Below are 16,174 nucleotides of genomic sequence, written 5' to 3'. Positions count from 1 at the left end.
CTGTGTAAAGTTTGTGAAACAATTAGATCATTAACATAAATTATCAGGGTCAACCAAAACAAGCTACTTCCTGTGTGTGGGCTGCCTGCCTATTCAGGAGATCAGAAGGTTTCCCAGTGTAGTATCCAGGTCAAGTATATTTGCAGGTCTTATTCTTCTGCCTAAACCAGACACATCAGTAGATCATGCCTGCTATCATCTAATCGTCTCTCAGCCACCCTTTTGAAGCAGAAGACTCCTCTGCTGTGAATGTTCTCCTGAGCTATGCAAATATGCAAAGACTTCATCTCCTCCACAAGGCATGTGTGCACACATGGCCATCATTTACAGTACAGCAGCAAGGATATACAGCCAGAAAACAACAGCTACTGTCAAAATTTTGAATGAGACATTATGAAACCACAAGCTCTTGTTTAAATTAGCTGTGAAAAGCCCACCTATTCAGGAGTATGGCACATCAAGTTGGGCCAAAGGCCTGTCTTCAGTGTCACTAAAGGTATACTCAGTAATGTTGCTGAATGTTCCAGATTAGTTTTGATTATATTTTTATTATGTAAATAAGGAGAAATGGAGGAGTTCAACTCTAGATGTTGAGCATACTCAAGATAAAGGTTCTTCTCATCTGCTGTGGGCATAAGCTGCGGCTGCTGCTTTCTGCACTATTTGGAATTGAGGTATTCCTTACAATACGTCCAACTTTTTGGCTTGCCTGGGCCATAGATTAAAATATATAATATAGTTAATGTATATAACAACATTGTTAATGTGTATTAAAATGAGAAGAGAACACCAAAAGGACTAGTGGAATACTTGACATTGATCAAAAGATGTGTTTTCATAGGCACATACACGTATAAGTGGGTTGAAATATTATAAATGGTAATCATTGTTTTTCATCAATTGGCATGAGCGTAACGTGCAATACATGTGGGTTTTGCTTCTGAGTGTGTTTTGGGTGCAAGAAGTAGTTGGCACTGCATGCCACTGCAGCAGCAAAATGACATGGCCAGAAAAGGGGTGTGGAGATGAGTGAACTTCGAGGCCATTCAATCCAGGGCAAAAATTCTCCATGTGATCTCACCTGTCCTCTATGGTAGGCCTCTCAATCTTCCTAATGGGAAAGAGCTCTGGAGCTTTAAAATAGCGTGTTGACTCTTTGAAAGGTAGAAAAATGAAATGGCATTGAGCAGTAGTCAGAAAGTTCAGCTTTTAGCAGGTTCTCATCCTGCAGAGAATTTTGTCGAAGTCATGCTATTAGCCAGTTTTGCTTTGTTTACTCCTTTTCTTTCATATACACACACACCTGACACCTGCTGTTAGGTGGCTCATGCAGATTGACTTCACAGCTTCACAGCTTCCCCTGCTATTTTACTCTCAAGAATTAGTGGAGTGAACCATGCTACCAAGGACAATTACCCTGACCTGTATCAGGGTGACAGTGAACAAAATACATAACTCAGCTTCACAACGAATTGATTCTGAGTCAAAGCAAAGGAAGCGGCTGAAAGACTGCTCAGAAACAAAAGCATAGGAGAAACAAACTTAAAAAAAAAAAAAAGCAAAGCTTCCTTTTCACACTCAGTAATGTGAGAATTATACACTTTTTGTTTGAATGTGATGCAAAACTATTTAGCTGGCTTGACTAGGACATGTGAAAGTAGATGTTATTACTCCATGTGGGAGATAGGTGCAAATAAACCAAAGCTATCAGCTAGTTGCTACAGTTTGTTAAGTCATCTTTTAAAAGCGAAGTATCAAGTATGAAATTGACTGTATCTACTTTTGAGTTTTCTTTCAACTATAGTGGCTGCTTCACTACATGTACTAATAAAGGAAGGTACTTCAGAGAGATTAAATGAATGTAAATGCCTTTTTACAACACTGCCAAGTTATTTATCATCTAAATGCACATGGCATCTCCAGTAAAGATATCTATAACCTCAAAAAATTTTAAAGATAAGTTAATCTGTCAGAGTCTTGGAGAAATGACAAGCTATTAAGATGTATATAAAGGCACATTAGGCAAAATATTCAATTTTTCTTCATCAATTTTCCTGTTAGGTCTCTCGTCTCTTTCAATAATGCTAAACATTAAATGTGTCTTATTTTCTCTCCCTTCTCTTTCCACCACTGCTACCACTGTGGAGATGGTTTGGACATAATTCAGCAACAAGAGTTTCTACTCTGTTCCACTCCCTTCCCCCCTTCTGCTACCACCATGTCCATTTTGTTTTATCAGCTGAGTTCAGTTGTCAGTGTCACTATTACCTACTTTAAATTGTAATTCCCTGAGTTCAGGCTGCACGTCTTCCTGCTCCTCATCTGTCCTCTATGTACAAGGAAGTGGGCTGCTTAATCTTACCAAGAAAAATTCCAAAAAATTCCCTACTTTAGGGATCTTCATTTTAGCTTAGTATATCTTAATATCAGTTCATCCCAACTATTAGGAAATTAGTTTTTAACTGAAATTTTCCCATATGTATCGAGAAGATTTAAGAACAATACAATAGTAATGACTTTATTCTATGGCTAAGACAGATGGAGAGTAGTTGTAGAACAGACATCACTGTTTCCATTAGGTATCTGCAAGGGCAGCCACATCTATGCAACTCCACATGCTTGTTCATTAAGTAGACTTAAGGACATCAGCTGAGACAGATTTATTTCTAATGAATAGATCTAGTTCATTTGATTTGTGAACTGGAAAAAAAAAATCCATGAGTAAAATTGATTTTTTTTAAATAAAAAGAATGAAAGGGACCCATGAATTTGAATACCATAATAAAAGCTATATCATTTCTTGATTTTTGGTACTAACAAAGTTCTCTGGCTAAGGTTACGTGCTCTGAGAGTTCTTTGTGATGTTTTATTTCAGTAACCCAACTTGATGCTACTTCCCTTGAACTTAATAGCACACTATAACACAAAGCAGATTGGACTACAAAAAGGCATCCGCTTGTTACCCTCTTGTTATATCTGAAGTCAAGTTTGCCATCAGTACAGCTGATGAGAGTCCTTCACTGCTCCTTTGTGAGAAAGGGTCATCTGCACACTCACATTATCAAACAGATACAACAGATACAGACACATCAGACTCTCTAGGCAGGACATTACAATTCACCCCTTGACTTCACCTTGACCACCATTCCAGATAGCGAGTTAGTTTCTCACTCTTTGACTTCAACCTAACCCATTACAACCCAGGTGCTCAAGCAGATCCACGGTCTACTTTTCCAAAGAGAAGGTCATATCTGCTCAAAGAAGTTGGTGGCTGTGCTATCTGCATTCTCACGTGAAACGTGTGTTTAACTAATTCCACAAGAATTTCACAGAAATTTCTGCTTGAAAATAACAGCCCACAGTCACAGACCAGAAACTGCCCATGTATTTCTGTTTATCACATAACCGAGCTCATAAGGTACTTCACAACTATGATCAGGTGACTTCAGAAATTTGTCAGTAAACAACAATTTATTCAATTAAATTGAAACAGAAAGTTGAGTCAGTCTTAGCAGCAGCAGCTACAGTAATTTACAAAAAGAAAATCCTCCCTTTTTCTTTCCTGCCATTTGAATAAAAGAAGACCTATTTGGTTTTACCATATAATAAATACACACATGTATTTGGCAGATTTAACACAAGAAAATGAGTACAAACTTCAATTCTGAACTTCCTTTGCAAGCTATAATGTGATGGAAACTACAGCAGTGATAGCAGGATAACAAAGTACTAAGCTGCAGCAAGCAAGACTGCAGCAAGCAAGAACAAACCCAAACACAGAAACCATTGATGGATAAAAGAAGGTTTGATTACCTTTAAAAAGCCTCAGGTACGTAGGGAGTTCCAACAAGATACTGTCAGCTCCACTGCTAACCCTTAAATGACGTCTGGGAAGGGGTGGATCCTGGCTCCACCTCTTATGGTCGTTTAGGTATACTGCATGCAGCTGAGCTCCCCTGAGTTGGTCCTGCCTTCTCACCAGGTGCTCAATCACTGGTTCAGGCCATGACTCAGCATTTCTGCTCCACAAGCACAAAGAAAATTCAAACAAACAATAAAAGAAACACATATTTGATGCTAGGGGTGGAGAAGATGAAGCAAGCCAGATGTTCACATTTCTTAAATTGTTGTCTCATGAAATTGCTAGAGTTTTGCATTTAGTATCACTGGTTTCTTCGTATCTCTATTTCCTATCTTTTTTTTTTTTAAGTGTAGTACTCTGTCATAGTTGAGGAAGTAAGAGTCCCAAAATATGATCTTTCGCTGCTGTTTCACTGCATGCTTTGTAATCCCTTTACTATCTGAGCCTGGGGAAAACATAAAGAATTATAAACACTTTGGGAAAAAGTGTGTTAAACTTGCATATTTTTTTCAGCTTGGTATCTACTAAGTTATTTTTTGCTGTTTGTGTTTTGTTTTTTTTTTTTTTAAATATATTTTGGGGTAAACATTCTTCCTAGTAATGACAAAGCTGAATAATTGTGCCCTGTATTTTGAAATTGTTACCAGAGACTTATATTCTTACTTTGATATTTTAGAGTTGAAATCTTATTTTCAGCCAAGATTCAAATCTTACCACTCTCATTAAAAAACAAAACAAAACAAAAAAAACAGACTCGTGCAGGCATAGGAGATACATGGTGTTCCCCTTTGAAGTTATGGTAACAAAAGAGTTGGATTTATGAGTGCAATAGTCTGAGTTATTCATACATAAAGACAGGAAAGTAGACAAAGCTTTTGCTTTTATTATAGATTTTGATGAGTCTTAATTGTCTACCTACTTTGCAGATGGAAGTCTGAAAATACAGTGAGTTATAAGTGGTTTGGGAGCCCAAAGATCTTGGCCTTATACATCTAAATTTTGCTCAAGCCTCATTCTAAAAAACAATCAATCAACCAAAGAAACAAAACTTGAAGTGTAATGTAATTATTTTTTATACTGTCAACAAAAGTAAATAGCTGCTCCTTTTTTTTTTTTCTATAGATTCATTTATCATGCTTGATCTTAATATATATATGTATTTTCCAAGTATATCAGCATTAGCCCTTCTAACTAACTTCAGAAATTCAAGAGAATCCTGTAGAGATTCTTGCATCTGCAATTTCAGTATTTTTGTAATTTGTGCACATGTATTTATCAGCTGTCAATAACAAAAAGCAAGATGGTATCTCTGTTCTGAAGACTTTACAAAAGATATATCTTCTGCTGGAAAACACAGCTTTATCTATGCACATAAGTCATTATGTATGACTCAAGCTCTAGATTAAAGTAATTATGACTAACATTCTTTTCAAATCTAAGTGCAAAATGGAAAACACTGGAGGAAGCTGTGTGCTTGGAAGAGGAATAATTCTGAAATGGCCAATCTGAAATAACATATTTTGAGAAAAGCAATTTTTCAATGAAAGGTGTTTTTCAAAGGAGATATCGTCAAGAACAAACCAGCACTGATTTAATTCAGGAAAAGAGCTGTAATACAAAAATATTAAAGTTATGCTTCCCATTCACCCCTCAAACATTTACGGTACTTCTTTGTGTCTCAAGAATAAAAGAAAGAGAGAAAAAAATGGTTACAGGGATGCCCACCAATTTATTTAACGTAAAAATGCGTAACATTGGAGATCACTTATCACTGTCATTTTGTCTTTCTGTAGGGTTACTACCTGACCTTACCATAAAACATTCTTCCTATAGTGTTTGCTACTCTGTCTGACTTTTTAAAAGAATCCTACTTCAAACTGTTTTCCCATCAGAATGTTTGAATTTATTTTTTCCAGTCTAAGCATTCCTTGTATTATTAAAAATTATTATATTATGTTAGAGACAGTATAATCTTATGAGAGAAAATTAATTGTTCAAAGAAGATGAATAATTTTTTTGTCACATTTTCAGGCCTGATTTAAAGCTGACCTCCTTCCAAAATGCTCACTTAAGTGGACTTGTTCTACCAGAATATGCCTTTCTTACTCTTTATTGTTCTCTTGTTTTTAATATTATTTGGTATACATAGCTCTGAGTAATACGTAACTTTGAAAGGTCTATAATTTGCTCTTTGTAGAGAAAAATTACGTATTCCTGTTTGGAGTTTAACAAAGGTACATGATTCATGGACAGTATTATTTCTGAAACAGAAAACTCTTGCTCATTAATGTTTTATTCCACTCCTACCAGTACATGAAGCCTGTGACTAGCATATATAGTTTGTAATTTGGCCTTCCAGTACTTAAAGAGAATCTGTCAGCAGGAGGGAAATCAACTATTTACACGTACAGATAGCAACAGGACAAGGGGGATAGTCTTAAATGAAAAGAGGAGATATTTGGATTTGATGTTGGGGAAGGTTTTCACTGAGGGGGTGCTGAGGCCCCATCCCTGAAGGCGCTCAAGGCCATGTTGGATGGGGCCCTGGGCAGCCTGTCCCGGTGGGTGGCGGCCCTGCCCATAACATAGGGTTGAGGCTAGGTGGGCTTTGTGGTTCCATCCAACCCAAACTGTTCAGTGATTTCTTTTTCTCTCATCCCCTTGGTTGCAGGAAAAGCCTTGCTTTGGAGCTGAAGCTGTCAGGGGTCTCGTAGGTGCCTGGCTCTGTTAGGTGACATTGCTGTCCCACAGAAGGGTTCTTCCATCCAGTGTGCAATGAGCCAACTTCACATACAGACTATTTAATTTTGTGCATGATGGGGTGCTAGCTTGTAATTCCACAAAGCTAGCACGCTTCTACATATCCACAGCGTGATACCGATGTCAGTTTCTACCCACACATTCACTGTTCACAAGCAAAATCATTGTATCGCTTCCTCGTTTCCCATTGGTTCTACGTATCCAAACATGCTCCCTGCCGGTGCGCTGCAGTATTGCCATTTTTCCTTCCATTCCATGTGACACCGAGCTCCCGGGACGGGAAGGAGAGGGGGAGGGAGAGCAGTTTCACTGAACACCACGTGAGTCTGTAGAAAAGCCACTGTCGGGGGACTGAAACTTGCTTGATTTGGGTCTCTGGGGGATCCCCGGGTTTGTAGCTGATAGCATCTCCGAGAGAAGCATGCGTGCAGTCAAAGCTGTTCTTGCACAGGCAGAGCGGAAGCTGAGGCCGTCCTGCCAAGGAGTGTTTGAGAGCAGCTGGGCTGCTGTGTTACCTCACCAAGCGCTTCCGGGGCTTGTTCCTGCTTTTGGGTAATTAAAGGAACCTCTGAATGCACAGAACTTAAAGCAGCTATTGAAATACTTTGCCTTTCTTAAAAATGTGCTTTTGTTCTTCCAGGAGAGAGTCACGTACTCCTGCATTCTTCAAGGCCAGGATAGATTTCAGGAACAGATGAAAGAACCACACAGCCTTCATATACAGCACAGACACAGAAGAAAGCAAGGATTACGATGCAGGTGATGAAGCATGAAAAGGAAGCTGCTGTTCCTTCTAACGAGCTGGGTTCCGCAAACACGGTCACTGAGCAGAAAGAGCAACCTGCAGAGGAAATGAGGGAAGAAAATCTATGCAGAAGTGTTGGGGGACCTGAGGGGAGAAATAGGATTAAATCACTTGCGACACATGATGATGATCCTAGAGATTGTGAAATATATTTGCCGTTGTCTGATAATCCTTCAGCAATGGAGACATCTGTGGACAGGTAAGGATTTTTTTTTTCATGGAGAAACTTTTTCTTATGGAAAGAGGTGCTTTCAATATATATAAACTGTGCTACAAATCATTCTTGTTGTTGGGTACCAAGTTCTTATTTTATCACAATGTTTTCAAGGAATATATTCTTCAAGGTAGATATTCTTGAAATTCTTCACAAACCCTCATGGACCTTAATTTCTGGTGTGAAATAAGATTAGGTATGTAAATTAAGATTTGTCCAATGCCCCACAATAATTAGGGTAAGGACTTGGGATATGGTTCTCTGAAACATCTCAGTAGGCAGTATTCTCTTACGGAGAACTGTGTTTAGTATCTACCACTTTGTTTCTCTCTTTAATTCATACTTTAGTATTGTTAGAAATCAAATCTCAAGCATCTGCTTGAAACTTGAGTAACTACTAAACTGTGGTTTCCTATGACTGCGTTACAGATGACAGTTTCCCACTATTAGCCTGTCATTGACTTTATATTAAGTGTTTTTGGTCAAGTGCTGGACTGGGCTGCCCAGGGAGGTGGTGGGGTCACCATCCCTGGAGTTCAAGAAATGGTTGGATGTTGTACTGAGGGACACGGTTTAGTGGGAACATTGGTGGTAGGTGGATGATTGAACTGGATGATCTTGGAGGTCTCTTCCAACCTTGGTGATTTTATGATTCTAGGATTTTTCTTGTTCTCAAGGGAAATATATGCAAATGGATTAGCAGCGTTACTTCTTATTTCTTCTTAAGAAAGCAGACTTGGATGGGTGTAATTTAATTACCACCTGGCTGCACAAAACCCTTCCTTGCAGTTTCCCTAACTGCTTGTCCTCTTTCAGTCATATGAGATGAGTGAGATCACTGGTTGTTGCTCAACCTCAGTAGAATATAGACTTAAGGCTTTGGTGAGTAATGTGTTTTTAGTTGTGTGCACAGATGCAGTATTTATGTATATATCACAGGGTATTGTGGCTTTTATCTTTCACAAATCTGTCCTTTCAAAATTACAAAGAGACTTTAGTGCTCTGTAGACCCCATACCGCTGGCGGAAGTCCAGGAAGCTTCATTACTAACATTGGTGTTGTAGGGAAGTGTTTAATGAAAATGTGTAAGATGGAAATCAAATCAAACAGCAGAAAAGATTAATGACAATTATTTGAACTGTTCCATGATGTGCAGTGTAGTGAGGAGGACGTTTGTTGTGACGCAGAAGAGAGAGAAGATGCTACACACTTGCAAGACAAGCTCTTCAGGTATGTTTGAACTTTGTGGTATTTCAAAAGTGGTATTACAATTAATTGTGGTGCTAACTTGCAGGGATTTCACACCTTCATTTCCAGGGATTTTTGTGCAGAGGTATCTCCGTACAGTACGTTGGTTTTTTTTAATTCACAAATCATTTTTATGTGAAGCTAGTTGCTCTTAACATATTTTTCTTGTGCTTCATTAGAAATTTTATGAGAGATTATGAATCCTTTGGAAAACAGTGATATAGCCTACATGCTGACTCTTGAGAGTTACTGATTTATGGTCATCACACATATCTGTAGCTGAGCTCCCTTGATGATCTAAAGTCCCATTTGTTTTGGAATGAAAACTGTAGGAATTCTAAGAGAGTACTGTTGTTTTTTTTCTTTCTGGCTTATTTAGAAAGACGTACCATCTTCTTTCTCTACAGTTTGGCTACTGAATGAAGAAGAGAGATTCCTACTGATTGTTTTTCTCTCCATGTTTCTTAGCAGAACTTAGTAAGGTACTCTGATATTTTTGCTCTTTGCCAGTTAGTATTTTTTAGAAGACAGAAGAGCGTTCTCTGTTTTGCTGAATTAAATAATTATTTTTATTCATTTGCCATTTTTGGAGCATATAGTTCTTTCCCCACCAGTAGCTCTGTAGCAGCTCTGTGTTGTACAGCCAGTCTCTTGGCACCAAAGTGACTTTAATGTGATAGTATGTGTTTAGAAGTGCAAGTTATAATGTTTTCTTCTATACTTTTGTATGTTCTGTTTCATGTTTTTTCTCAGTGTAATTTGCAAATTCTGTGTTGACAGAATATAAATTAAGTGTTGCGCCTGAAATGGACATCCTGGAGTATTGTGAAAAAGAGTGGAGAGGAAATACACCAGTAGCAAGAAGGATGAGAAAGGTATATTTTCTATTTTCTGACTTTACCGGGCTTTTTATTTCTGTGTCTCATAGGTGGCTTTCTCCACAAAAGATCTTTAAAACAGGAAAGGTAATAGCAATATTTTTCAGAGTTGTGTCTTCGAAGTGGCTGGTAACTGGATGATGATTTTGCTCATACTTATTAAAAATGTATGTTCAGTAAGGCTACCTGTGACAGGCTAGGATTTTGGTTTAATACTCTTCTTTGTTACTGTTTTCAATTTAAATTTGGTTTATTTCCATAAAATAGTAATCTTAAGGGCTATTGAAATGGCAGACCAGATGGTCAAACTTTTATTTTATTTATTTTATTTTTTTAATTTAATTTTTATTTTTATTTTTATTTTTTAGAAGGAAGTTAACTGAAATAGGTGAATCACTTGATTTTTAAGATGGAGAGCTTTATTGGGTAGCATCAGTTTTGTTTTGCTTTTTATTTTTTTTTCCTGATACTCATTTTCTGTAAGTTTTTTTACAAGTTTTCTTATATTAATCTTGAGCTACAGCAGTAGAAAGTGAAGTAAAGATTGGTTTGGGTGTTCTTTATTTTAAATTGTGTTGGAGAAAAAAAATAGTGGTATGCACAAACATCTTGTTAGATGAGCTGAAAACACATACTAAGCTTCAGAAGCTGAATTTCAGCATTGCTTCTTCTGTTGCAAGTGTATGTATGGGAACAGCAAGGAGCAATGTGATGAGACATCAGAAACTTCTGTGTAAAGGCAAAATTTCCCCTGAGGCATAAATAAGCTGCATGTGACAAGTATTGGGTAAATGGCAAAAACTATTGTTGAAACTTCTTGTTGTAATCATTCTGTATTTTTAGTTGTGTTTGGGTTTTGTTTGAAACCTAAGTGTGCTAGCTACCTATATTCCAAAGATATTTCTGCTGTGTAGTCAGATAAATGGCGCGGACAATTACCTACTTCAGTTTCATTGGTTTCTTGTTTGTTATTTTGCAGAACTATGGAAGTTTTGTTTTTTGTAAAGCAAAATTTGTGACATAAAGTCATACATACTTCCAAATCATTTGATTGATCAAACCTTTCTATGTTTTTGAGAGAGCTTTATTATTAGATGCTGATGTTCCAATTCCTTTATGATACTGGTGCCTTGAAACATCTTACTCCTTTGAAATGATTTATTAATGCTTTTGTGTTATTTGGATTTTTTATTTTCCTAGGGATATGAAGCAGTTGCACAGAAGTTTGCATCAATAAGGCAAGTACGAGGTGATAACTACTGTGCTCTCAGAGCGACTCTGTTCCAGGCACTAAGCCAAGCTACTCAGTTACCGCGCTGGATGCAGAGTGAGGATTTTACTATGGTATGTGTCAAGTAGGTCTTCTGACAGTAGACATTGTCTCTAACCTATTGAGTGATTTTGTGGTTTTGTTCACTTCTCTGTTACATGCTCAAACATCAATATCCATTAAATTGAGAAGCAGTAGTGTTCTGTTGCATTCTAGGTTTACAGTGATGGCACCAACTTGGAATTGAGTCCACATTTCTATAGTTCCTAGTTTATAATGTATAAATGTTATTGTACTGACTGTGACATTGCCATTAGAGAGAACATAGTGCTGATTCGGAGTCCTTGTAAAATGAAAAGTGGTTGGTCATGGCTGACAGTACATATGCTGCTCTAGCCAAATGGTTAACTTAATATGAAGCACAAATTACTGTACAAGTTCTAATGGCAAAATGGATTAATAAACGAGAGCCCAGAACTACGCATACAACTGCTGGTATGTCCTTCAAGAGGAATCGAAAGCTCTTAAGTGAGCAGACATAGGTGTAGCGTGTGAGCAGTAGAAAAGGCAGGTCTTATACTAGAGTGTCATCTGCTGCATCAACTACTAAACTTCAGGTTGTATTCTTCTTGATAAGAAACTTTGTCCCATAGTTCAGGGAGCGATGTTCTTTGGAAAGAAAACACAGTTTTTGAGTTCTGGGCTAAGTAGTTAGTGCTTCACCAAGGACTGTGTTTTGTCTGGTGGATATGGTGTCTTTCATTGCTGCTTCTGTTGGTTCCAGGAAACTTTCAGACACAGTCACTGCTGTCTGCTGCTGGACTTTAAAAACAAATCTTGAGTAATTTAAGCTTCTTTTTCTCTTGCTTTATATCAGGGGATAGTAATAGACCAGTGCTCTGACTGTGAGACAGCAAACCTCTGTGTCCAGAGAGGCTGTGGATGCCCCATTCGATGCATTCAAGGAGGCCAGGCTGGATGTGGCTCTGGGCAGCTTGGTCTGGTGGTTGGCGACCCTGCACATAGCAGGGGTTGAAACTAGATGATCTTTGAAGTCCTTTTCAACCCAGGCCATTTTATGATTCTATGATGATACGATTCTATGAAATATTACCCATCCAAGTGTGTTCAGTTATGGTCATAGTATGACATGTTCAGAAAAACACAAGGAATCATGTTAAGATGATGAACAATAAAAATATGATGATAACGTGCAGTTCTTCCTTTCAAGATTTGTTACTTCAGCTGCCTTTTCTTCTTCTGTTAACTTCCAGCTTCCTGAGAACTTGTTAAGCAAATATGACTGGATCAAGCAGTGGCAGCTAAAACAGAACCCAAGCAGAAAGACGGGAGAAATAAGTGATGAAATAAAAGAATATTTATTGCTACTAAAGAAGAAGGTTGGAAAAGTATTTATTTGGTTTTGGTCTTTGTCAAATGGGAAAAGTGACAAATAGTTTTGAGTAGGGATGCTGTCACTAGTGAAGCAAAACATTTAAGTATGTATACTGCAAAAAATCAAAGACGGACTGGTCTTCACCGCTTGCTTTGGCCCAATGCTGGAATTAATATATGCATCTGTCCAGAAGATTGTTAAAGATTCTATGAAGAAATCAGTGTAATAGAGTAACATTTTCCTTCTGTTATTTTTTGTGTTTGTATGAAGAAGTGATGTATATTACCAGTAAGTCTTGTTATTGTTTTGAACAGCTCATGGAAAGAAAAATCCCGCAGAAAAGTGCTGAAGTAATTTCAAAGGAGTAGTTTTTGTTTGTTTTTGTTCTTTAACCTAGAATGAAAACAGGGCATAACAGTTTTCCAGAGAATTACGCACCTACTTAGCTGTATTCCTCCTTCCCTTGCTCCCGAGAAACTGCAGTCAGAGGCTACCTGTGCTGCCTACCCCCTGCTACCAAAACAACACGGCCAAATTAGCACAATACAGACAGACGTTCTAGATAACTGAAATGTAAAGAATGTGAAGGTAGTGGATGCCCCATCCCTGGAAATGTTCAAGGCCAGGTTGGATGGGACTCTGGACAGCCTGGTCGAGTATTAGGTATGGAGGTTGGTAGCCCTGCCTGCAGTGGGAGGTTGGAGCTTAATGATCCTTGAGATCCCTTCCAACCCAAGCCATTCTATGATTCTGTGAAGGACACAGGAAATAAAGAGCCTGATACCTTTCTCCTATAACAGGTGTTTTGTCACCTTGTAACTATTTCCAGCATCCCCCTATTTTGCTTTTGTTGAGGACCAGCTAAAGCAAAATCAGACTAAACCAGCTTGACCTTGGCAGAGCAACAGCTGTGGGTATACTGTAGTGTTTCTGATAATGTCAAAGCCTTTCACAAGTTAAATTCAGAGTACCTGTGCTGAACATCTGACAGTTCACGAGTTTTGCAACTCCTGTACAGTGATGGCTATTGATATGTATTGTACATTGTTTTTGTTTAACAGTGGAAGTGTGTAAGTGACATCAAATGTTCTGTTGAGAAACAAGAAGCTTGTGATGAATTGTTTAAAAATGAAGAGGAGGAGTACAGTCTGTATGAAGCTCTGAAATTCTTGATGCTTAACACTGCCATTCAGTTATACAACGATGAGAAAAATGGAAGGAGAGTTCCCGTCTTCTCATGGCTACTGTTTGCACGTGATACATCTAGCAACCCTTGCCAGTTAATGCATAATCACCTGAATCAAATAGGTCACAGTGGAGGCCTTGAACAGGTAAGGAGAGATTGTTCTTACAGTGTTTGGGTTTTTTTTGCTTGGAGTTCTCAGTTTCAAGGGGCTTAAGAAATCATCCAGCTTTTGCTAGTCTGTCAGAACTTAATGTAGCCTGGTCTTTCATTGGGAAAAATTATAATAGAACTACTTGTACTAAAAATCTTCCTTATAAACACTAATTTTGTGTGGCTGATAACATTTGGGTACCATTCTTTGGAAGTAAGGTATTCTTTGGATAGTAGCAATCGTCTTAGTATTAAATTAACAATTAAGACACTATAATAATATAATAAAATCTACCACTCAAAGAGATGAAGCAATTGTGTTTAGTACACATACTTGCTGTATCCTGACAATTATTGCCATTATTATTGTATGTTGTAGAAACTTACATAAAAGATCCCAAACAAAATCTAGCAGGTAATGAGATGAATAGTTCTAAAGACTGTAGGTAACATCCATTTAAAAAATTGATATGGTAGTGCAGTTCAACACAGTAGTTTAAAGACACTAAAGGCACAGAAGTATTATGTTTGGTTCATGTTTATTGGCTAAGATATCTAGTAACTAGCATAGATGAGATAGACTACTGTTAAATTAGATGATTTGTTGCAAAGGTGAAGCTGCAATGTTTTTTCTTAGCAGTGACTGTTCTTCTGTCTGGTTTGGTCAATAAGTGATGCTACATATTTTCATACTGACTAAACTTATTTCTTTTGGTGATGTTTGCTGTAAATTGCTATTTAGAACACGCTTGTCACTGCAGTAGACATAATGAAGAGGCTGGAAAAATCTTCTCAATTCCATTTAATATCTACAGGATTTGGAAGGGCTTTCTGTCTGCAGTTGATTGGTTAGAAAGTCGGAGTACTCACAGAAAGAGGAAGGATTGTTGCCTGAAACTGCTCTTTGTCTGGTTTGGTGACCTAATGGGATGAATGTTGATATGAAAGTACATCTTTCCTACCTGCTTGTGGCAGTAGGGAAGTGAGATTCTCTGAACAGACCACCATTTCTTAAGGAGCAGTATCTTACTATGCCATTTCTGCAACCAAAGAGCATGTTAAAAGCATGGCACCTCCAAGCTATTCATGCAGCAAGTCATGGATGGTTTTAAGCATCAAGGTACTGAGCATGTATATACATTCACATTTTATCATTCATGTTTTTTATTAAAAGTAACATCCAATTGGTATTTCTGTAAGAAATGTCTTGTAGAAGGCACGTTAAATTTTACGTGTTCTATTTCTGCTTTGTTCCAATATAGGTGGAAATGTTTCTCCTTGCTTATGCTCTGCAGTACACCATCCAAGTGTATCGACTGTATAAGTGTAGTACTGATGAATTCATCACATTTTATCCCAATGATCCTGAGGAAGACTGGCCTGTGGTGACTCTCATAACTGAAGATGACAGACATTATAACATTCTGGTCAGAATGTGTCAAGAAACGATGCTATAAAGGGGATTTTGAACAGACACACCTGTGCTTAGAGAGCTTTCCAGTGCTATTTTGAAACAGCACGATGATGAAACGGGTGTTATTAAACTTGCAACAACTTGAAATTCTTGTTTTAGAAGTTTTGCATGTGGACTAAAATATCAAACAGGTTCTGTCTCAAGCATAATTCAAAAGTTTTGCAACCATGGCTTCTGTTACTGATGTAAAAAAACAAGTGGGAACATTTTCAATCTTTTTCTTTTAAGATCTTGCTCTGACATTCAAAAACTATAGATACCATTCTTTTAAGAAGATAAGTGATGATCTTTTGTAAGATGCGAGCTGTCTTGTGCCCTCTAAAATAATGAGATACTGATGAATTTAAATTTCTAGAAAAGTGTTCTGACAGATCTTTGTCTGCCTGCACATAAGCAATTTGTGTAAATCAAGGTCTCAATAACTTAATGTCTACCTTGTGTTTAATGCTGCAAGAGAGGTACTTAAAAGTTTTCTAATGCTCTAGACCTGAGTGTCTAATCTAGAAGCCAGGCATCTGTTACCAAAAGTTACGAGCTCTTCCCCTTCTGACCCCTGGAAAAGATTATGGCAAAAGGCATTGGCAGTAAAGCAGTATACTTTCATTTGTTAGCAGGTCACAAATTCAAAACCTACACAAAACCAACTTCAGTTGTAGTAGCTCATATGAGATAACCACGTGCACACAAACTCCATGTCTGTTAACATTACTGTTTCTGTAACGATAAGCTTTGCCAGTAACTGCTGAGAAGAACACAGCACAAGTAGATGACAGTAAGTTTATGGCGGGACTTCTCTGCTCTTGCGGGGAGTATGTAGGTGGCTCTATGTTTCTACTTAGGAATATTCAAAGTTGTTTAAACAGAAAAACAAAAGGGGGCAGTGCTGGCATACCTAAACACAACTGAAGAAAGCCTTCACCTCAGTGGAAGC

The 16,174-nt window shown here is 37.8% G+C and overlaps 1 protein-coding gene across 3 annotated transcripts; it reads left to right on the top strand.

The window, feature by feature from the left end:
- Nucleotides 1–6,800: 6,800 nt before the first annotated feature.
- On the top strand, nt 6,801–15,330 carry OTULIN (OTU deubiquitinase with linear linkage specificity). 3 transcript variants are annotated; one of them, XR_792849.4, is made up of 9 exons: nt 6,801–6,942; nt 7,263–7,626; nt 8,798–8,871; nt 9,670–9,764; nt 10,968–11,111; nt 12,312–12,437; nt 13,495–13,764; nt 14,585–14,889; nt 15,032–15,173. XR_792849.4 is itself a non-coding variant. In XM_010708498.4 (8 exons), exons 2-8 carry the CDS (start codon nt 7,376–7,378, stop codon nt 15,224–15,226), a joined length of 1,155 nt encoding a protein of 384 aa, XP_010706800.1. In that variant the 5' UTR covers nt 6,801–6,942; nt 7,263–7,375; the 3' UTR covers nt 15,227–15,330. The 3 variants fall into 3 exon arrangements, 2 of the variants coding, with proteins under 2 accessions (XP_010706800.1, XP_010706801.1); XM_010708498.4 differs by lacking the exon at nt 14,585–14,889 and having other exon boundaries at nt 15,032–15,330; XM_010708499.4 differs by lacking the exons at nt 6,801–6,942; nt 14,585–14,889 and adding an exon at nt 6,978–7,174 and having other exon boundaries at nt 15,032–15,330.
- Nucleotides 15,331–16,174: the final 844 nt, after the last annotated feature.

Source organism: Meleagris gallopavo, chromosome 3 (assembly GCF_905368555.1).
Source record: "Meleagris gallopavo chromosome 3, MGAL_WU_HG_1.1, whole genome shotgun sequence".
Classification (NCBI taxonomy): Eukaryota; Metazoa; Chordata; class Aves; order Galliformes; family Phasianidae; genus Meleagris; species Meleagris gallopavo.
The sequence above is the reverse complement of the archived record's forward strand: the minus strand, read 5'-3'. Positions and strand labels throughout refer to the sequence as shown.

Excerpts from the sequence above, each read along its gene's own strand:
- OTULIN (XM_010708498.4), top strand. The coding sequence starts at position 7,376 with ATGCAGGTGATGAAGCATGAAAAGGAAGCTGCTGTTCCTTCTAACGAG. Across the intron at positions 7,627-8,797 it reads ATGGAGACATCTGTGGACAG|TGTAGTGAGGAGGACGTTTG; the intron begins GTAAGGATTTTT and ends CATGATGTGCAG. Across the intron at positions 8,872-9,669 it reads TTGCAAGACAAGCTCTTCAG|AATATAAATTAAGTGTTGCG; the intron begins GTATGTTTGAAC and ends CTGTGTTGACAG.